This window comes from Anolis carolinensis, chromosome 2, assembly GCF_035594765.1.
Source record: "Anolis carolinensis isolate JA03-04 chromosome 2, rAnoCar3.1.pri, whole genome shotgun sequence".
Taxonomy (NCBI): Eukaryota; Metazoa; Chordata; class Lepidosauria; order Squamata; family Dactyloidae; genus Anolis; species Anolis carolinensis.
Window position 1 is genome coordinate 169,259,588 of NC_085842.1, and position 23,805 is coordinate 169,283,392.

A 23,805-nucleotide genomic window follows, 5' to 3' on the forward strand; every position below is an offset into this window, starting at 1 on the left:
ACAAATAAGACATGTGTAGTGTACATCGGAATTTGTTTGTATTTTTTTTTCAAATGATAATTTGGCCCCTCAACAATTTGAAGGATTGTGGACTGGCCCTTTGCTTTAAAAGTTTGGGGACCCCTGGTCAAGTTAATGAGGATTGTTGTTGTTGTTGTGTGCCTTCAAGTCATGTCAGACTTTGGCCGAGCCTAAGTCTAAAATTAATTATTTATTTACTGCATTTACTGCATAAAAAGTTTGGGGACCCCTGTGCTAAGGTGTTTAGAGTGGCTTGTAAGTCTTCTTCTGAGTGCGCAGAAGACGACTTACAGGCCACTCTAAACACCTTCGCAGAAGCATACGAGAAGCTCGGCCTCTCATTGAACATCGAGAAAACCAAAGTACATATTTATACATGGCCATCATGTCTCCTCTCAGTCTTCTCTTTTGCAGGCTAAACATGCCCAGCTCTTTAAGCCGCTCCTCATAGGGCTTGTTTTCCAGACTCTTGATCATTTTAGTCGCCCTGAGAAAAGCAGCTTGAGAGAACCCTACTGTGCCACCTGCAAAGTAACCCTGACCCTTTTATTTGTCCCTCTTCCTACCAGTCCATTGCCTGCTTGTTGTTCTTTTGCAGGGAAGGAGAGAAAAACCACCCAGGGAGGGGACCTCAGCAGCTACTTTCCTTCCCCCTCCTCCCCTTCCCAAGGCTCTTTCTTGCAAAGTGAGAAAGCGTTTCTTTCCTCCCCTCCTGCCTGGGTCCTCCTTGGCTTCCTCCCTCCCCTCCCGCCTTCCTCTCTTTCTCTCTGTCTCTCTCTCTCTCGGCTCCTTTTCACTGAACCTCAGTCAAGGCTGTGGTTGAAGAAAGCGGCGGCCGCCTCCTTCTTCTTAAAGCGAAAGGAGACGCCGCGAAACGATGAACTCCCCGCGTCGAGGGTTTTCCTGAATGCATGGCCTTCGCCGGGGTGAGTGCCACCAAGTAGTCTCCTACAGCGCCTTCAAGGGGTCTGTCAATCTGTGGAGAACCCCTGCATTTCGTGGGACTTTCTTAGGCGAGGAGATGGGTTTGTGGCCTCCCTTCCAAGTACTAACCAGGGCCAGCCAAGCTTAGGGATGCAGCCGCATTGTAGCAGGAGTGCAGTCTGAGACTTCAACTGCCAGGAGTCAATGCTATGGAATCAGGGATGTTGTCGCTTTGCAAGGTCTTGTGCTACTGCTCCCATGGCTCCATAACATTGAGCCCTGCCAGGTAAAGTGTCAGACTGCATTCATCTCCAACACCAAGTCCCATAAGCACTTTATTAGAACTAAGATTGTATATCGCACTCTGCACTTGCCCTAGAAGCCTTATATATCACCTGTCGCATCAGCACTTTTAATCTTGTACCCATTACTCTGGCCCGGCCCAGTTTTATTGTGTTTTAGCGTATTGTTTATTGCTTGTTGTTTATACTGTTTTAATTGTTTTTAATTTGCCTTTTGTTTTGTATTGTTATATTGTGTGTTGAGGCCTTGGCCTTTGTAAGCCGCATCGAGTCTTTCGGGAGATGCTAGCGGGGTACAAATAAAGTTTAATAATAATAATAATTCAGTACAGTGTTGGTGTCTCCCATCCAAGTACTAACCAGGGCTGAGCCTCCTTAGATCTCCCATCCAAGGTGGAAGACAAAGGGCAGGCTGCAGGAGAGGTTGTGGGTGGGATTGTAAAGGGAGAGGAATAGTGAGTTTTAAATACAATTTTGATTGTACAGAATTTATTGTATTTTAATTGTAACTTTATTTATTTATTGAAAACATTTATATTCCGCCCTTCTCACCCCAAAGGGGACTCGGAGAAGCACAACATATATATGGCAAACATTCAATGCCGGAACATAAAATAAATCATAAATATACATAAACACTAAAATCTGTGTTTTTTTCGTGCCAGGAGCAACTTGAGTCGCTTCTGGAGTGGGAGAATTGGCCGTCTGCAAGGACGTTGCCCAGGGGACACCCGGATGTTTTGATGTTTTTACCATCCTTGTGGGAGGCTTCTCTCATGTCCCTGCATGGAGCTGGAGCTGATAGAGGGAGCTCATCCGCACTCTCCCCGGGTGGGATTTGAACCTGGCCGCTTTCAGGTCAGCAACCCAACCTTCAAGTCACAAGGCGTTAGTCCACTACGCCATTGGGGGCTCCACTAAAATCAGTTAACACTATATCCACACACTAATATTTCAGTGTTTGTACATTTTTGAAAGTTTTTTTGTTTTAAGCAGTTATTGGATTGTGTCTTTGTTCGCTGTTTTGAGTCCCTATGGGGAGAAAGGCAGGATATAAATCAGAGCCAGCTAACACCTCCCAACAAAGGATTCCCCCAGGCAGTAAGCAGCCAGACCTTGGAGCTGAAAGGCTATTCAGTGCTAATCAAGATGGCAAATTCGCACCTGCCTTAAACATACAAGAGTTCTTTCTCCCATCCTGGATATTCCACAGATATATAAACCCCACTTGCCTAGTTTCCAACAGACCTCACAACCTCTGAGGATACCTGGCATAGATGCAGGCAAAATATCAGGAAATAATGCTTCTGGAATATAGCCATCCAGCCTGGAAAAGTCACAGTAACCCAGTGATTCTTGCCCTGAAAGCCTTCGACAACACAGGATATAAATAAATATAACAACAACAATAACAACAACAGCAGCAGCCAGGGCTGACTCTCCTTAGGTCTCCTATCTATGTATTAACCAAACCATGGCTGATCTTGTTTAGGTCACCCATCCAAATACTAACCAGGGCTAATCTTACTTAGCTTCCAAAGTCAGGCAGAAATGAGTACCCTAGGGCTTAGCCTATAGAGCATGCCTGGGAAATCTTCAGCCCTCCAGGTGTTTTGGACTTCAGCTCTCACAATTTTTAACAGCCGGTAGGCTGTTAGGAGTTGTGGGAAATGAAATCCAAGACACCTGAAGGGCCGAAGTTTGCCTACACCTGCTATAGAGTTTTTGTTTACACAATTATAAGTTATGATAATTAACTATAAAAAGGAGGAAGATGGACCCTGATGCAAGAGCTAGTGTTGACGTTTCCGAATGTGTGTGTGTGTGCTCCCTCTTTGCAGCCTCCTGGTTTTGTTTGCTTTTTCTGCAGACAACAGACAGCTGCATAAACCAAGAGGTTGGTGGTTGGAAGCCACTAGCTGATGGCCCACGGCCTGCCTTTATGCTCTCTCTCACTTAAACGTTTGTTGTTGTTGCTGGGTGCCGTCACATTGTATTGAACTCCGTGCATCCCTCAGACAATCCTATCACATCTTTTTCTTGGCAAGGTTTATTCTAAGGAGGCGGTGCTTTTTTCACCCTCCTTGGTTGAGTGGGGATTCGAACCCTGGACTCCAGAGTCCTTGTCTGGCACTCAAACTCTTACACTGAATATTTCTGAAACCCGTGGCTCCCATGAGAAATTCTTAAACTTCTATAGCAGATTCAGACACCATGGCTTCACTTCTGAGCTGATCTGTTGCCGACCATCAGATGTGCCATTCACATTTTTTGTTCTTTATTCAATTAGGTCCACATTATGTTCTTTTAAAACAGCACATTATTCATAGGGATACCTGATTTCTAAACAGCACAGAACTATCTTCTTAGAGAACACCTGGATTCACAGGGCTGAAGTATATGCAGCAAGACATAGGTAAATAAACCCCAGGGAAACTTTGGTGCCTAGGCAGGAAAATTTGATTTGCAATCACAATTTGTATGTACACATACATATGTAAAACTGCAAATATCTAAGATCAATATTTTTATTGGGAACAACACAAATATCCGTTTGGTGTGGAAACTTTCAGGTTTTCTATAACCCTTCATCTGGAGAATTTTTTTAGCTATAACCCATTCTAATCACGCATTCTGAATAACATTGGGCCCCATGCCAGAGGAAAGATGGATTATTGATCAATTAATTAAAATATTAGAGAGTTTTAAAAAAATGATAGAATTTTTAGAAAAAAATTGATTGAATAACTCTTGGTTTTGGGTATTAATATGGATTAGTCATGAGAAGAAGTGTATGGTGTTGCCTACTGGTAGGATTGATGTTGAATATTGGTAGGATTGGGGGGGATTTATTTTGTCATTTGGGAGTTGTCATTTGGCATTTATAGTTAAGCTACAATCAAAGAGCATTCTGAACTCCACCAACGATGGAATTGAACCAAACTTGGCACACAGAACTCCCATGACCAACAGAAAATACTGGAAGGGTTTGGTGGGCATTAGCCTTGAGTTTTGGAGTTGTAGTTCACCTACATCCAGAGAGCACTGTGGACTCAAACAATGATGGATCTGGACCAAACTTGGCACGAATACTCAATATGCACATATGTGAACACCGGTGGAATTTGGAGAAAATAAACCTTGACATTTGGGAGTTGTATTGCTGGGATTTATAGTTCACCGACAATCAAAGAGCACCTTGAACCCCACCAATGATAGAATTGGGCCAAACTTCCCACATGACCAACAGAAAATACTGGAGGGATTTGGGTTCCTAAGACCATCAGAAATACTTGTTTTCTGATGGTCTTTAGCAACTCCTCTGAAATCCCCCTTGCAACCCCCCCAGGGATCCCGACCCCTAGGTTGAGAAATGCTTCTCTATGGGTTGAAGAAAAACAATTTGTAAATGTGAAGGAAACAACAAGACAAAGTTGGCTGGAAAGATGGCAGACAAAATAGAAAGAAGGTAAAAAAAAGTTCTTAAGATGGTTGCAGACATGCTCATTTTGCCATTCACCCTAATGTAGAATTAATTCAGTTTGACGTCACTTCAACTGCTATGGCTCAGTGCTATGGAATCATGGGATTTGTCGTTTGGAGGGGCACTAACACTCTGGCAGAGAAGGCTAACGACCTTGTAAATTAATATGTCAACTCCTAGGATTCCATAGCATTGAACCATGCCTGACTGCATTAATTCTACCTATGTGAAATGTTTTGCCCATTTCAGTGAGTCACTATTTCTTCCAAGGGCCCATTACCTTACCTAATTTCATTGAAACAAATACCTGCAAAAGTGTGATTTTCTGTTTTATCTTTCTCCCCTTGTTTAGTATAAGCTGTAATGCAGTTGGTGTGTCTTTTTCAACATAATGCACAACCAGAGTTGGAATACTAAAAGGGGATGAGTGGAAGGATAATTTCTGAATGGAAGGAATATCCTTTCTAAGAATGGCCCATTGGCAGCCTAGTATTATGTGTGTTTACTCAGAAGTCAATCTACTGTGTTTGGGAGGACTTAATTTTGAGAAAACTTGCCTAGTGTCTCGACCAAAGGCTACATTTCTGTGCACAGACTTACCTGGGAGTAAGTATCACAAGACATATTCTGACATAGGCACAAATGGTTTTGCTAGATGCAAAGGAAGACTGTATTTAGAGAATCACTTTGCAGGACATGTTCATGACATGGTTCCCTTACTAGTGCTCCCTGGCAGTTTCTCAAATTGGTTTCTTTATTGTTTATTCGTTCAGTTGCTTTGGACTCTTCGTGACCTTGTGGACCCACCACCCCCAGTTCCTTCAAGGTCAAACCAGTCACTTCAAGGATACCATCCATCGATCTTGCCCTTGGTCGGCCCCTCTTCCTTTTTCCTTCCATTTTCCCCAGCATCATTGTCTTCTCCAAGCTTTCTTGTCTTCTCATTATGTGAGATCGGTTTCTACACTGCCATATAATGCAGTTTGAACTCTATTATATGGTCCGTGTAGAAACATATAATAAAGTTTGAACTGTGTTATATGGTTCTACACTGGCCATGGAATGCTGTTCGAACGGTATTATATGACAGTATAGAACCAGCCATATGCAGTCTTTTATCTCCAGTTCTCCCCATTGCAGCCTAAGTGGGTGATAAGCTGCATTTTTAATGTATTTGGTTAGAAGGCCTTCAGGCTGTGAGATTCAAAAGTCAAGGGACAAAAGGAGGAGACTCTGTGGGGAAGCACGAGGGGGTTCATGTACAGGACATGGGGTCAGTTCTTTAGTTGTTTCAAAGCATTTCTGTGTATAAGGAAGAAGAAAGCCATACATTATTAAACTGGCATGCTGTGTGTATGTGTATGCGAAGAGTAAGTTCTCATTTGGTGAGAACAATTAAACAGTATCTGAATTGATGGATGGCCATAGCTTCTACTGTGCTTTGATTGTGTGTGAGTTTTGATAAGGTTAGTATTTTGGTCTTTTAAAATGGGAAGGGAGTGGGCAGAAGACGAAGATGCATTCTGAATTTGAACATTTGCCAATTTCATAATTGTAAATACATTTTGAGATTTTTTCGGATAAAATATTATTGTTTAACACTTCTTTTATTGTAGATTTGCATATAATTACTTTTGTTTTCATTCTTACACTGAACTCCATGCAGTAATTTATATTGTGTGTATAGAATTTGAATTATGCAAATATACATATGGGGTTTTTAAAAATTTCTGCCAATCTGACCAGGGCCTTGCTTGAATTTTCTTTTCAGGCCAGCACTCCATTGTTGTTGTTTATTCGTTCAGTCGCTTCTGACTCTTCATGACCTCATGGACCAGTCCATGCCAGCTCTTTCTGCTGGCCGTCGCTGCCCCCAGTTCCTTCAAGGTCAAGCCAGTCACTTCTAGGATACCATCCAGCCATCTTGCCCTTGGTCGGCCTCTCTTCCTTTTTCCTTCCATTTTCCCTAGCATCACCATCCTCTCCAAGCTTTCCTGTCTTCTCATAATGTGGCCAAAGTACTTCATCCTTCCCTCCAGTGAGCAGCCAGGCATTATTTCCTGGAGTATGGACTGGTCAGCACTCCACTACGTTGGGTGAATGCAGAGGATGGTTTGTCAAAGGGATAATTCAGTCCAATATATACATACAGCCAATTAATAAAATTCTACTCTGTATAGTCTTTTACCCAGAGCTTGGAAAAATATATTTTTAGACTATATCTCCCACTCCTGTTTTTTTCCTTTGAAGGATGAGACTCCTTATGATTAAAGACAGAGATCACACATGCATATCCTAACATGAGCTGATATTGAAACACAAGCTTATAGATCACCTTCATGAGCAGGTAGAGCAGATGAAGGTAGCTATCAGGCTTGTTGGGCTAATTTTGTCATTGTTTTACATGAACCATCTGGAAACTGGTGCCAAAGACAACACACCGAAGATTGCTGGGCCCATGAATTTGTTCTGATTACTGTAATAGCTGAGCTCCAAAGAGGAATTGACTACTGTTTGCCTTAGGCTTTTATCTGGTGCTGGCCAAACTATAGCAAATCATCCAGAGAGCTGTCAGGAGATTGGGTACTTTCTACCCACTTCTGATCTAGACAACACATTGACCTAATTCTTATTATCAATTCAGAGTAAAGTAGAGTCATAGAATAATTTGGAATTTTTAAAGTGCTGACTCAGCATTTAACACGATTGATTGATTGATTGATTGATTGATTGAATGGGTTGATGTTAGTTGGACTAAGCAGTAGGATTCTGATCATTGTGTTGTCGAAGGCTTTCATGGACTAAATCACTGGGTTACTGTGAGTTTTCCAGGCTGCATGATCATGTTCCAGAAGCATTCTCTCCTGATGTTTCACCTACATCTATGGTAGGCATCTTCAGAGGTGTGAGGTCTGTTGGAAACTAGGCAAGTGAGGTTTATATATCTGTGGAATGTCCTGGATGGGAGAAAGAACTCTTGTCTGTTTGAATGTTGCAACATTCACACTTGCCTTAAACAGGCAAGAGTTCTTTCTCCCACCTCACAACCTCTGAGGATGCCTGGCTTGCCATAGATGTGGGTGAAACGTCAGGGGAGAATCTTCTGGAACATGACCATATATCCCAGAAAACTCACAGCAACCCATTCTGGCCATTGTTTGTTTGTTTGGCAGAGCCAGCCCTTCCATATTTATGCATTCTACATCTATGGATTCAACCATCCATTATTTGAAAATATTTTTATAAAAACTTTGATTTTTGCCATTTTATAAAAGAGATACTGCATTACTGCACCACTGTATATAATGGGATTTGATCATCCACAGATTTTGGTATCAATGGGAAGTCCTGGAATCAAACCTCAACAATGTCCCACTACATAGATAAAGCTTGGGAAGTGCATTTTTACCAAACTTGAAAAATAATTTTTCAAGATAATTAATTTCCATTAGCGATCACAATGTTGGAAAAGTACCTCCTTTGCTTTGAATGCAATGTGGCTACTTTGTTTGATCATTTGTGCTCATTGTTACTTTTCTATTACAGTTCATTCCCCACCACTCACCCCGACCTCAGAATTTGAGAGAATGGTATAAAATGTGGCTATGAGAATACCTCAACAAATCTCTAGTACAGAAGGAACATTTGAACATAAGCAGAAATGTTCTTTACACCAGTAAATGCCTTTCACTCTTATGTCATATTATTTTCAAATGTAATTTCCTTACATCATTGTTGGGTGTTCCTGGCAACGAGATGGTATTAAATACATGATTTAACTGATTAGCTCCAAAGTCCACAAGCAACACTGTTTTTTGGGGTTACTCTAATGCATTAAAATACATTATGCAAACCTTTGAAGCTTCACTGGCTTCTTTGTCAGGCAAAGATGCAAAAAAGAAAACAAAACAAAATCACCCCATACTGGCCTGCATTCTGTCTGAGATGTTCTCAGTTAAGATGGGATTGAGGGAATTCAATGCCGGAAATTGGCCAGGTGAGGACCAGAGACAAAAAGCAATAGAAGACAGGTAATAAAAATTCAGTTCCATTCGCAATAGAAAAGTTACTTCTCTTCACATTCAGCTGTTCTATGCAAGCTTACTGCTCTTTTCTTAGGTTTGACGGAGGGTTTCCGTCCTGCTATCTGTGGAAAACTTTTAGGTGCCTTATAGATAAAAACTTCAACTTGTAATTTCAAACTAGTTTGATGAACTCTCTGAGAATTTCCCACTCCAACAAAGAGCTACTATTTTAACTGATAATGTATCAACTAGAAAGTAGACTCTCCACAATTTTTCTCCTGACAAAGAAGCCAGTGAAGTTTTGAAAGCTTGTAAAATGCATTTGGCCCCCTGGTGGTGGCACAGTGTGTTAAAGCGCTGAGCTGCTGAACTTGCAGACCGAAAGGTCCCAGGTTCAAATCCCGGGAGTGGAATGAGCGGCCGCTGTTAGCCCCAGCTCCTGCCAACCTAGCAGTTCAAAAACATGCAAATGTGAGTAGATCAATAGGTACCGCTCTGCCAGGAAGGTAACAGCGCTCTATGCAGTCATGCCGGCCACATGAGCTTGGAGGTGTCTACGGACAACACCGGCTCTTCAGCTTAGAAATGGAGATGAGCACCAACCCCCAGAGTCGGTCACGACTGGACTCAATGTCAGAGGAAAACCTTTACCTTTACCTAAAATGCATTTTATGCTTTTGCGTTAACCTTCCCTTTCTTAAAAAGCATCACCCAGTTTTAGATTTTGTTGTATTTTGCTGCATAGTCAGCAATATATTTTTTCATGACTTTCACATTTTATATTTCGTTTTAATTGCCCCTTGGGGATTTTATGTGTCTTCGAGTCTTTGAGTTACAGTGTTCCCTCACTTATTGCTGGGGTTAGGTTCCAGAATCACCCGCAATAAGTGAAAATCCGCAAAGTAGGGATGCTATATTTATTTTAATATTTATACATGATTTTAGTAGTTACACACTATTTTAAGTCTTTATCAACCAATTGTGTGTTGATAAATTGTCTCCTTCTCCTCCCGTTGCCGCTTGGGCTCCTTTTCTCTCCCTTTGGCTTCTCCTTCCTCCCTTTCTTAGGCTGTAAATTGTAATTTTTTATGATTTATAATAGTCTTTTAGAGTTTATTGGAAAACCGCGAAACAGCGAATCCACAAAAAGCGAACCGCGAAGTAGTGATGGAACACTGTACTATTTTATGTGCAGTCCAAGGTAGAATGGTTTAATGAAGGGGTATATATATATTCAATTTTAATTTGTGGGGATTGATTACAAGTGGTACCTTATTCATAGGTAAAGGTAAAGGTTTTCCCCTGACGTTAAGTCCAGTTATGTCTGACTCTGGGGGTTGGTGCTCATCTCCATTTCTAAGCCGAAGAGCCGGCATTGTCCGTAGACACCTCCAAGGTCATGTGGCTGGCATGACTGCATGGAGCGCCGTTACCTTCCCGCTGGAGCGGTACCTATTGATCTACTCACATTGGTATGTTCTCGAACTGCTAGGTTGGCAGAAGTTGGAGCTAACAGCGGCCGCTCATGCTGCTCCCGGGGTTTGAACCTGACACCTTATTCATAGGTAGCTCTAAAGACAACAGATCCTGTATGATCTTGGCAGCTGAGTCTGCTCTGGTTAGTATTTGGATGGGAGACTGCCAATGAATACCAGGTGCTGTGGACTATATTTCAGAGGAAGGAACTGACAAAACCACCTCTTCATACCTCCTATGGAATTCATTTGATCACCACAAATTGACAAATGACTTGCACACAGAAACACAAGAACACATACAAAGTTAGGTCTAATCTCAACAAAACAAAGTTTGCTGTAGTCAATCCCCCTTACAGATCTGGCCTTTCTCTGGACATCAGTTCTAGGATAAGTGTCTTAGGACCCTACCAAACAGGCCCTATATCTCAGGATCTAATCCCAGATTTTCTGCTTTAAACTAGATTATATGAGACCATACTGCCAGCTAATCTGGGATAAATAAAACTCCTGTTTATCAGATCCTAGGATATATGGTTTGTCTGGAAAGGCCCTTACTTAGTTTGGTCCAGAAACTGCCCAACCGCATCATTTGCTGTTAGATTTCTGCAGTTTAGCAAATTCATTGGGGACCAGCTTCATCAAGAGGAAACAGGACAAAAGAAGAATGATGTTTACTTCTTTCAGTGTGGTACATTTCCTGGTGGGCTCCAGGGTTTGATCTTGCTTTGTCCCTGAGGAGGACTGCAGGAAGGGGGCGGCAGGAGGCCCAGTTAAGAAGCGAGAGAGGGAGCTCTTAGGAGCAGGAAGCAAGCTGCAAACTGAAAGTTATACCTAGAAAAAACAAACTTCACCTGACCCTTATTTGCTGGAACTTGAAAAATCTCCCAGATTTTGAGAGCTATTGTCCTGCAAGGAAACTTTTTAAAAGTTTTGGCAGATAAGTGGGCAGAGAGAGACGTAACTCCTTTAACATGTCATCGTAGAATAACAACAGCAAGGAGTGTTGCCTTTGGCATGTTTCATTTGGCATGAGCTTTTGTAGGCTATAGTCTCCTTTCATCTGACAAAGTGGGCTACAGTTCCAGGAACCTCATGCCAAATGAAATGTGTCGTCTTTGGGGTGCTACTTGATTCTGTTGTTACATAAGGTGAAATAGTTGGGTGGCAAGTTCAGGGCACATGGGAAAAAAGTTCTACTCCATGCAATCTACAGAAAGTTCCTTGTTAAGTGGATGTGGATAAGTGTAGGATGAAAGCATGAAGGAGAAAGTTGTGGGTGACTTCATTCATGATATCCAAATAAGCAGCTTTCATATTCAGGGAAGTACTTCTATTTATATTTTACAAAGTGCTATTTTGAACAGTTTTTTAGAGCACACAGTGGAGATCCCGAGAAAGATAAAATTGGAAAATAAAATGCAGATCAAGGAGGCTTGTTTATTTTTGTGCCATCCTATCTCCTAATTGGATAAACATGACAGAAGCAAGCACATTTTTTTTTTGGAATAGCTATAACCCTTGCTTGTAAAAACTGTGTCATCAATAAATTGACATTGATCTTCCTTGGTTATTGGCTCCGTTGGTGAGGTGTTATGGAACAGTTATAAGTATTCCAACTGGTCAGAGGGTGGTTTTTTTTAAGTCAGCAAAGGAGGCTTAAGGAAAGACTGGGCAGTTGATCGTCTGCCAATTAACAGGAATGTAACATTTGCAGGGAGGAGCAGTAAGTGGGAGTAAAGAATACTTTACCCTTTATGTGTCTAACAATTCTTCCAGTACGCTCCCTCCTTTTCTGATATGGTGCAAAGAGACAGATCAGAAGAAGGAGTAACGTTAATCAAGTGTATATCTAAAAGCTGATTTCTTATGACAGTGTATGTACGTACATGATACATATGAGTGAGTAGTAGACATCTGTGAACATGGAATTGCACAGCTTACCCATAAGTTCTTATTTCCCAATTAAAATGAATGCGGGAGCAAACATTTGTAAGGGATAAGGATAGTAGGAAGAAGTATAGTACTTTTGTGAGGTTAGGGCAGGCATGGAGAAACTTGGGCCCTCCAGGTGTTTTGGACTCCAACTCCCACATTTCCTACCAGTCGGGAAGAATTGTCCTGCAAGGAAACTTTAAAAAATTTTGGCAAATAGTGGGCAGACATAGTTGGAGTTGGAGTCCAAAACACTTGGGAGGCCCAAGATTGTCCACGCCTGGGTTAGGGACATGGATAAAATATGTTGTTCTTTTTTAAACCTGAAAGAACATCTCTCAAGCAATTTCTAGTTCCTCCAGGTAGGACCATTCTGTGTTTAACTCCAGCAAAATCACCCTACTCAGTTCTTTCATATTCAGGGATGTGGCTTCCATGATTATCCAGCTGTAAGGCAGTATTTTCCTACCACCTTATATCCTAGCTAGCATAGTCATTTCTGGTGAGTTATCTCTTTGTATGAGGTGGTATAACAGTCTTGTTTTAGTCATCTTGATTTCTAAGTAGAGTTTAGACCTGATTTATCGGTACAGTAGAGTCTCACTTATCCAACATTCTGGATTATCCAATGCATTTTTGTAGTCAATGTTTTCAATCCATTGTGATATTTTAGTGCTAAATTCGTAAATACAGTAATTACTACTGTCAAGAGTCAGACGCCAATTAGCGAACAAAAATAGAGTTTATTCAGCAGATAAGCCAAAAAGTAATGTTAACACAGAAAAAACCTTGAAACACTTCACTATCAGTGCTTCAAGAGCAGTTCAAACAAAAATATAATTCAGCAACACAAGCAGGTAAAAACAAAGCTAAACAAACTTAGTGCAAACTGCACTTTCTAAGTCCAAGCCCTGCCAGCCGGCTCTGTAGTTTTCAAAGGAACAGTTCCCAAAAGAAAACACCAAATTGGTCAGGAAACAAACAAACAAACTAAGAATGCAGTAGACTGCTTCCACAATGTGGATAAAGCCGAAGGCTCCAAAAGGATGGTGAAAAGACGTTGTCCGGGATTCCAAGGTCAGGTCAGGAGATAACAGCGGTGTCCAAAGAGCAAGCCAGGAGTCAAAAGCCGATAGTAGTCATCAATCACAGGGCGAAGGCAGTAGCAAGGTCAAATTCCGATCCAATGTCTGAAGAGGGTGCAGTCATCCAAAACAGGTCCACGATAAGACACAGCGAGAGTCAAGCTAGGTGATAACAGCAGATTCAAATCATAGTCCAAGTCCAGTCTTCATGGAAACACAGAGATCCCAATGGCGCCTCAGCAACACCTTGCCACACGCAAAGTGCAATGGCCAAACATTCCCATTTTATTTCCCTTCCTCCTGGGTGACCAAACACTCACACCCAAACACCAGGTGTCCCAAATCTACTCAGAATCTGAGCTCCACACAGCTAGAGCTCGTGGATCTGGAGTACCTAGCAATTCGTCGGAGTCCCAATCATCCTGCCCACACTTAGCCCCATGAACACTTAAAGAACCATCCTCCCTTCTCCAAGCATCCCAATTGGGATCAGCTCCTGCAGAAACCCCAGGTTCAGAAGTATCCATAAGCCCCAAATCCTCAGACATCTCCGGTGGCTGTGCCCATTCAGTGCCCGCTTCCCCAGCCACCACCTGTTCCTCAGCATCCATCTCCCCATCTGAATCTTCCTCAGAAGATCCCCCATATAGCTCTCTAAGTCGCTTCCTGCGCAACTCCTCCAGTGAACCCTCATCACGAGGGTTTTTTCTTCCTCTTCGAATTCCATCCCCATCAACCATAATCCCCGAAGGCGCAGTCACAACAACTACATAGTATTAATGTATAATGAACTACTTTTTCTGTCAAATTTGTTGTAGAACATGATGTTTTGGTGCTTAATTTGTAAAATCATAACCTATTTTGATGTTTAATAGGCTTTTTCTTAATCTCTCCTTATTAGCCAACATATTCGCTTATCCAACGTTCTGCCGGCCCATTTAAGTTGGATAAGTGAGACTCTACTGTATATTAAAATCCATTTATTGGTCCTTTTAGCAGTCCACAGCATCTGCAGAATTTTTCTCCAGAACTACATTTCTTCCTTTTAACTTTCCTCACTGCAGTGGCATCACTTACATCAGGCATAGGCAAACGTTTGTCCTCCAGAGGTTTTGGACCTCAGCTTCCAGAAATCCCCACCAGCTTACCAGCTGTTAGGAATTGTGGGAGTTGAAGTCCAAAACACCTGGAGGGGTGAGGTTTATCCATGTCTGTGCTACTGCTACAGGTGATAGTATCCTAAGATGACACCAAAATTACTGATGTCTGTCGCTCATTGCATCTTCTGGTGCTAGCTGGAGCACCAAGAAATATTTGGGCCGAGGGGAGAGGGATCATTTTTTCCTTTCACCCTTCTCTGACCACTCTGGCCAGCATCAGTAGATATGATGAGCAATGGTCACCAGCAATTTTGTGTGTGGTGGTCAATGCCAAGCCAAAGACACAAAGGGGGATAATAAGTGCGATCTCATGTTCCCAGACCACCCATGGCCAGGGAAAGCAGGATGACTATATGAAAATCCCCAGCCAGTTCTGAACCAGTAGAAACAAACAAAAAAGTCTAACTGGCCATTAGTTTGTTATTAGAAAAATAGAGAGCCCCAGGTGTGTATCTGCAGGAAGGGACAGAATGAAGACATTGCACCTTGGAATGAGAATCTGAAATTTTTCTCAATTCCTCACATTTCCAGCATTTTAGTAAAATATTGAAAATTGCTCCAACCAAGAATTCTTCTATTCACTGTGTTCATATTTCCTTAGTAACTGCTCGTGGAGCCCCCAATGGCATAGTGGATTAAAGCCTTGTGACTTGAAGGTTGGTTTGCTGATCTCAAAGCTGCCAGGTTTGAATCCCATCCAGGGAGAGTGTGGATGAGCTCCCTCTATCAGCTCCAGCTCCATGCAGGGACATGAGAGAAGCCTCCCACAAGGATGGTAAAAACATCAAAAACATCCGGGCGTCCCCTGGGCAACGTCCTTGCAGACAGCCAATTCTCTCACACCAGAAGCGATTTGCAGTTTCTCAAGTCGCTCCTGACACGAAAAAAAGTAGCTGCCCTTTCCTATTCTTTGATTGCCTAAATTCTATTTCTGAACATTTAGCTGCAAGTGTCAGTTACTGCAATGCTAGGAAATTGGAGACTGAAGAAAAAATTCATAGAGTGCCACAGCATTATTATTGGGAGGGTATCTCGATTGTCCCTCTCCTCCAACTAAATTCCCAGTGAGGCCATATACCCTGTGATGACAAAAGTAACCCAAATATTTATAATAATGCCAAAGGTTCTCCCTCATTACATCAAAATTGCAGCACAGTGTTTTCACATTCTAATTATTGCAAGATAAGAAAAATCACAACAAATAATGCTAACTCTTCCTTTTTCTATTACACCATTCTGCCAATTGCAAATCTAAGTTGATTGCTTTAGCCCCTAATTCTTATTTTTAATGTGCCAGAGGACTTTTACTTCTCTTTATCAGGCTCTTGTTTGTTTCTGAGGCTCCACATGAACCCAGTTACGCCTCTGCAAACGGTTGCCCCTTGAAGTATTCAGTTCTTTAATCTTCATTCATATCTTAGTCCCTCCAGCTGCTGGATCACTTTTGTTGCTCTTCTCTGAATTTCAGTCAATTTATGTGCCTTCTTGATAAGATAATGCCGAAGCCAAGTTCTTGTGACAGTGATGTTATGCCTTGGGATAGAAGCCCAATGTGCAGGAAATGCTGATACCCACAATTTCTATCTTTGCTCCACCCAGTATGTTCAGAACACAAATGGACCCTCCTGTGATATTGGTTCAGAAGATCAGTGACAACAGAAAGCTACAGCAATGACAAAAGAGGCACATTAAACAACTCTATGAGTCTGTGATTCTTCAACCAACCAGAAAGCAGCTGTGTTGATGTTGATAGCCCTTCACTTCTAATTTTATGTGTTTTTTTCCTTTTTGTTTTTAAATATGACAACAGACTCCTGTATTTGAAAGACAAGCAGCTGCGTCTCTAACCACAAGAAGGGCAGGAGGTTAAGTGTCCTAATTCAGCATCTCTAAAGAGGAAGGCATGTGTTGCAGCTCATTTTTGCTTTTAAAAAATGTTTCAGTTAATTGCTCTATTTCGATGTTGCACAATGTGCTGTTTATATATGTATGAACTCGCTAGTGGGCCCCGTTCCACTCCTAATTTTGATGCCTTTAATGCATTACCTGAGGGTAATACTGCTCTCGTGATTTCCTCTCTTGTTCTCAAAAAAAAGAATGAAGATATCATGTGAAGGGCTTTCTCCCTGTTGCCGAGTGCATGCCGCTCACATGAATGTCACTTGCATTATGCCTAAAGGAGATCTTCACACTCTCATGTGAGCATGAGGGCTATGTGTCAAAGTGGATAGTCTGAAGTTCACTGGTTTGATAGTGATAGTTGTGCTGAAGAGAATAGCCTGAGGTTGACTGGCAGTTGTGTTGAAGAAGACAACATGAAGGCAATAGTTGTGATGGTTGTGATGATCATGGTGAAGTAGCCAACTTGAAGCTGATATTGATACTGAAGCTAATATTGATAGAATGATAATAATTTTGTTGAAGAGTATAGCCTGAGGCTAACTGGTATACTCATATGAAAGGTGAAAGTTCCTACTACAGCTGATTATAAATTGGGTTTACTGCCATATATCATGTAAGTCAACATATTGTAGTGATCTGAGTGTTGGACTTGTGACACTGGAGACCAGAGTTCAAATCCCCACTCAGCTACGGAAACTTACTGGGTAACTTTGGGCAAATCACTCCCTTTTGGCTTGCAAGCAAGGTAACTGCAAACCTGATCTGAACAAATTTTGCCAAGAAAACCTCTCAAATGGAACTCCAGAACAGCAGCTAGTACAAAATGTAGGCCTATGATTCTACCATTGTCACTTTTCTTCTCCTTGGTGCATGATGCATGATGTGTTTTGAACATTTTGGTTGGCCCATAATGGCATTGCTCTTTTATAGATGTTGCATTTTGTGGTATTTTGCTGCATGGCCAACATAAATCCCTCTGATGATGTTTTTTATTGTAAGTTTTTATAATAGGCTTTATTGCATTACTGCACACTGCTCCAAAATCTAGGATTTGGGGCGTGTGTCTAATTTTTATGAGTGCACGTGTGTGTCTGTGTTCAACAGTGATGCAATGGTAAACTTTAATATGCATCATGGCTTTATCCAGAAACATTGATCTCTCTTGTCTCTGTGTTTATACAGTTTTCATTGCTACCAAGAACCGAATTTTTATAAAGCTCAGTACTAAGCCACTTCAAAATACTTTGGATCATAACAAGGATAGTTGCTAACAATACACTGTTGCTAGGAAAATCCATTTCCTCTCCTTTTACATCTAAATTCAGAAAGAGCAGGGTAGTGGTAGTGCCTGCTCATACTTCAAGGGCCTGTAAGCCCGAAGTGTGCCACACTACTGTATATACTGCATTGAGGATCTTAGAATAGTTCAAGCAGACTTCTGTGAATATGTGCACTCACAATATGTGGGGAACATCTTAGAGATCTACACAAGAGGGACAAGATGGAGAACAGGCAAAGTTGTGGAAATAGATGCATAATCATATGGATGTGTTGTGGCTATATATGTGACCTAATTTCATGGCAGACAGAAATGACCCGTCAACTATAGTGTTTGCCTTGTAATGGATAAGAGATGTCCACTTGACATATCATGCGTCTTACAATTGCTCATCACAAACCCAGATGTTGATGTTATTTGTGTTGCCACAATAATTTGTCTGCTCATGCGCAAAAGAGTGCAGAATTTGAATTGCCCAACTTTCTAACCATTGCATTGTATTGTCTCTGATAGCATTGTGTCAGGAAATCCATTGGAGAGACAGGGTGATCTCTAGATCAGATACACGAATCAGATTTTTTTTTCCGTGTCAGGAGTAACCGGAGTTGCTTCTGGAGTGAGAGAATTGGCCGTCTGAAAGGACGTTGCCCAGGGGACGCCCGGATGTTTGGATGTTTTACCATCCTTGTGGGAGGCTTCTCTCATGTCCCTGCATGGAGCTGGAGCTGAAAGAGGGAGCTCATCCGCGCTCTCCCCGGTTGGGATTCGAACCTGGCAGCTTTCAGGTCAGAAACCCAACCTTCAAGTCACGAGGCTTTTATCCCCATTGCCACCAGAGGCTCCTATATGAATCAGATAACATTTCAGATGCTGCTGGATAATTACTCCCAATAGCCCTGACCTTTGGCTATGGGAGTCAAACAACATCTGAGAAGCACCCAAAAGTTGGTTTAATTTGTAATATTACATGAATTTGCCTGATCAAGTATAAAAAAGAACAACATTTGGATCTTTCTAATGCTCTAATCATTATAAGGTGGTGTCTCTGTTAGGACGGTATCAAAAAATCTATTGGCGAGAACAGGGATGGGAATCAGGTGTTACATAGTTAATTCCCAGCATTTCTTATCTTGGATATGGAAAATACAGTCCAGCAATATCTGGGAAGTGTTGTGGTTCCCACCCCTGGAGTCTAGATCAGATATGGGAAAACATCAGCCCTCCAGGTGTTTTGGACTTCAACTCCCACAATTCCTAACAGCTGGTAAGCTGCTTGGGATTTCTGGGTGTTTACATCCAAAACCCTTGGAGGAGCACAGTTTGTCCATGTCTGGTCTAGATCCTTACACACTGATCTGAGGTTGAGTTTTGTTGCTGTTTCTGCGGTTGTCTGTCTTTAAACCATTTTTGGACTTATGGCCACTCTAAGGCCACTCTATTATGTGATTATCTTGGTGAGATTTGTTCAGCAGGGTATTGTCTTTGCCTTCCTCTGTGGCTGAGAGTGTGTGACTGAAGAAGGACCATCTGGTGGGTTTGCATGGCTCAGGCATGATTCATCCCTTGGTCTCCAAAGTCCAAAGCCCAAACCACTATACCATGGAGCACATATAAATACAACTCTCCTGATCCTCTGTGTGTTCTTAGTACTACAATGGGTAACATCAGCAGAGAAAGGAAACAGGATGGGGGATATTTCCCCCTTTCTTTCGACAATGTGTGTGGAACGTTTTTGTGGCTGTATGTGTGTATGTGTGTCTGCTTTCTTGGCCTCATTTCACTAACACTTATGGCTAACCAGACTGTGAGTCTTGGACCCTTTTGTTTGTTTAATCAAAGTGGTGTTTGTTTTCTGATCTGAGGTCTTTGATAGGGCCCATGCTCTCTAGGCAGGAAACAGGGACTTCCTGTTCACTCTCCCCATTGCAGGAAGCCAGTGCTGTGCTGAGTGCTCACTTTTCAAACAGACCCCTGTTCTCAGTTCCCCCCTCCCCTCTTCTGGAAAAGTCCTTTGTGTTCATGTGTGAGTGTATGTGTGCGGGAGTTTTGTTTTCTCTTTCATCTCCATGAACGTGACTTTTCATTTTTAGGTTCCCCAAGGGAGTGATAAGACACCGATGACGGCAGCTGAACAGTATTTGAGAGTCTTGGGAGGTCATAGCAACTCTCCCCAAATATTTACCATCCCTCTGAAAACCTTCGGAGGAGATTCATGGCTTCGTAGACAGAAAAGGCAAGAGGGCAAGAGGCTTGTGTTTGCAAAGGCCTTTGCTTACCTCTGCAATGCTGCTTTGATGTACACAGAAGAATGTGGTACACAAGCAGCCAGCAACCGCTGAAGCCTTAAGATGCACTTGCTGTTGTTATCACCTATACCCACATCCAAAATAAAGTCAGGAGTGGGCAAAAATTCTAGTTAAAAAAGAACAGAGTGATGCAAAACTGATGTATAAATAATTAAAATTTCCTCCCCCCCCCCTCCCTTAATAAAATATATTTCTAGCCCTTGCTAGGGCTACCTGTACTGCTAAACAGTGTCTCCATCAAGGCTGTGGACTTAGTATGTCAAATTTTCAATCCCAAATGAACACTTGGAGGTCAAACATATAGACAGAGCCTAGCTCTACCACTTGTTTTAATTTTCCGTGTCAGGAGTGACTTGAGAAACTGCAAATCAATTTTGGTGTGAGAGAATTGGCCGTCTGGAAGGACGTTGCCCAGGGGATGCCTAGATGTTTTTACCATCCTTGTGGGAGGCTTCTCTCATGTCCCCGCATGGAGCTGGAGCTGATAGATGAAGCTCATCCACGCTCTCCCCAGGTTGGATTTGAACCGGCAACCTTCAGATCAACAACCCAGCCTTCAAGTTAGCAGTCCTGCTGGCACAAGGGTTTAATCCACTGCACTACCAGAGGCTCCACAGTAATTTAGTAAGAGATGGAAAAGCTGCTATCATTCCGATATTGTTGGAATGCAACTTCCATCAGTCCCTGCCAGCGAAACAAATGACGAAGGATCAAGGAAGTCTCTGTCTAGGTATATCTGGAGGGCTGTGTCATTCCCACTCCTATGACAGATAACCAGAGAATCATGTTGCTTTTGGACTTTATTCTTAAGCATTTTAGAAAAATCTGCTTACTTTGTGTTGTGAACAGAATGGCACTGTATTTTTAGTCTGAATAAATTGTCTTGGACAATGTGAGAAATATTTACTAACATTTCCCAAATGTATGTATACGCCACTGCTTCTTAAACTGTGAGTCCTGACTCCAAATGGGGTCCCCTTAGCTCAATGTTATAGGTAAAGGTAAAGGTTCCCCCTGACATTAAGTCCAGTCGTGACCGATTCTGGGAATTGGTGCTCATCTCCATTTCTAAGCCGAAGAGCCGGCGTTGTCCGTAGACACCTCCAAGGTCATGTGGCCGGCATGACTTAATGGAGTGCCGTTACCTTCCCGCTGGAGTGGTACCTATTGATCTACTCACATTTGCATGTTTTCGAACTGCTAGGTTGGCAGGAGCTGGGGCTAACAGCGGGCGCTCATTCCGCTCCCGGGATTTGAACCTGGCACCTTTTGGTCCGCAAGTTCAGCAGCTCAGCGCTTTAACACACTGTGCCACCAGGGGCCTTGGTCCCCAATGTTATGGGTCTCACAAAATTTGGCAGTAGTAAAAGATTTTCTGAACATCACCTAGTGGTCATTTTAGACAGTTACACAATTCTGTTGTGAAGTGTTTACAGTGGACTCCGCAGAAGATGCTTCAGCTGTACTTTGTAAAAAGGAAAATCAGCCTGTTTTGTAAGCCTTGGAAATGTTAATTTATTATCACTAAATGTTTGATTTTATACCTATTTTATATACCTGTATACCAAGGATCACATAAAAATGTCTTGGTCAGAAAGGGATCACCTGCTAGAGGTAGCAAGGAGCAGCATATAGTGGGCCTTTGATATCCACTGAAGTCTAGTTCCAGAATCCCCTATGAATACCAAAATCTATGGATGTTCAAGTCTCATGACATAGTAAAATGCAGCCCAATATTTAAAATGGCAATCAAGATTTTCTTTCTGGAATTGTTCAAAATATTTTGACACTGTGGATGGTTAAATCTGTTAATGCAGGGAAAAATATAAAAATGGCATACTTAAAACACAAACCAACATCTCATCACAATGTTTTTTCCCCCAAAACAGATTGTTACTCTGGCATAAGAGAGTGTTGGCTAAGGGCTAGCAAGGGGTGATAGATATTTTATATATATATATATATATATATATATATATATATATATATATATACATACATACACACACACACACACACACACACACACACACACATGCACACACACATACACACACACACACACACACACATATATATATAAAGTAGAGTCTCATTTATCCAACATAAACGGGCTGGCAGAACGTTGGATAAGCGAATATGTTGGATAATAAGGGAAAGATTAAGGAGAAGCCTATTGAACATCAAATTAGGTTATGATTTTACAAATTAAGCACCAAAACATCATGTTATACAACAAATTTGACAGAAAAAGTAGTTCAGTATGCAGTAATGCTACGTAGTAATTACTGTATTTACGAATTTAGCACCAAAATATCATGATGTATTGAAAACATTGACTAAAAAAATGTGTTGGAAAATCCAGAATGTTGGATAAGTGAATGTTGGATAAATGAGACACTACTGTGTGTGTGTGTGTGTGTATACAGTAGAGTCTCACTTATCCAAGCCTCACTTATCCAAGTTTCTGGATAATCCAAGCCGTTTTTGTAGTCAATGTTTTCAATATATCGTGATATTTTGGTGCTAAATTCGTAAATACAGTAATTACAACATAACATTACTGCGTATAGAACTACTTTGTTGGTCAAATTTGTTGTAAAACATGATGTTTTGGTGCTTAATTTGTAAAATCATAACCTAATTTTATGTTTAATAGGCTTTTCCTTAATCCCTCCTTATTATCCAAGATATTCGCTTATCCAAGCTTCTGCCGGCCTGTTTAGCTTGGATAAGTGAGACTCTACTGTATATACACATACACATACACACACAAACACATACACACACACATACACACACACATACACATACACACATATATATATATACATATACATATACAGTGGGGGGGGAAATACTTATTTTTTACCATAATTTGCAAATAAATTCATGAAAAATCAGACAATGTGATTTTCTGGATGTGTTTTCTCATGTTGTCTCTCATAGTTGAGGTCTACCTATGATGTAAATTACAGGCCTCTCTCATCCTTTAAAGTGGGAGAACTTGTACAATTGGTATCTGACTAAATACTTTTTTCCCCACTGTACATATATATGTAGGAGCCCCGATGGCGAAGTGTGTTAAAGCGCTGAGCTGCTGAACTTGCAGACCGAAAGGTCCCAGGTTCAAACCCTGGGAGCGGCGTGAGTGGCCGCTGTTAGCTCCAGCTTCTGCCAATCTAGCAGTTCGAAAACATACCAATGTGAGTAGATCAATAAGTACCGCTCCGGCGGGAAGATAACGGCACTCCATGCAGTCATGCCGGCCACATGACCTTGGAGGTGTCTACGGACAACGCCGGCTCTTCGGCTTAGAAATGGAGATGAGCACCAACCCCGAGAGTCAGACATGACTGGATTTAACGTCAGGGGAAACCTTTACCTTTTACATACACACACACACACACAGAGTAACTAGCAAGGGTTCAATTGTTCATATGCGATTTCAGCATTCTGAATGTGATTTAGGATAATGGCTTTTAAGAAAAGAGCTATAGCTAATTGTGACTTTTAAACCTTTCCTTGTATAGTTTTTCTATTCTTAAGTTTTAGCAGCGATCCATGCAACAGGAGGGACCAGAACTGCTAAAACCTTAGATCCCCCTTTTGTCTTGGATAAGCATGTAATGAAGCAATGTGTTCCGATGGGAACTGTTGTGAGATTACAGTTCCCATCGGCCCCAGCCATCATAGCCCATGCTATGGGAGTTGCAGTCCATTGGACACTTGTGTGCTTTCCACTCTGGCCCTGAAAACAGCAGGGAAAATCTCTGCCAAACTGCTGGGGGATGAAAGTGTTGGACGTCTAATCCAGGAAGGATATTTTCTTTCCCCTGCAGCATGCGTGGAGGTGACCCCAGGGTGAGGCGATGCACCATGGAGCCAAAAGTGGTCCTGAAAGCAA

At 41.8% G+C, this 23,805-nt stretch overlaps 1 protein-coding gene across 3 annotated transcripts in view; it reads left to right on the forward strand.

The window, feature by feature from the left end:
* The first annotated feature begins 759 nt into the window (after positions 1-759).
* hdac7 (histone deacetylase 7) overlaps positions 760-23,805 on the forward strand; it is a 281,863-nt gene continuing 258,817 nt past the window's right edge. The window contains exon 1 of one of the 3 annotated variants that reach the window (XM_016995792.2): positions 760-947. Coding sequence is in view for 1 of the 3 variants with exons in the window: in XM_062971059.1 (XP_062827129.1) it covers positions 929-947 (19 nt within the window). In the remaining 2 variants the exon portion in view is untranslated. The remainder of the gene's footprint in view (positions 948-23,805) is intronic. The other 2 variants (XM_062971059.1, XM_062971060.1) reach the window with 2 other exon arrangements.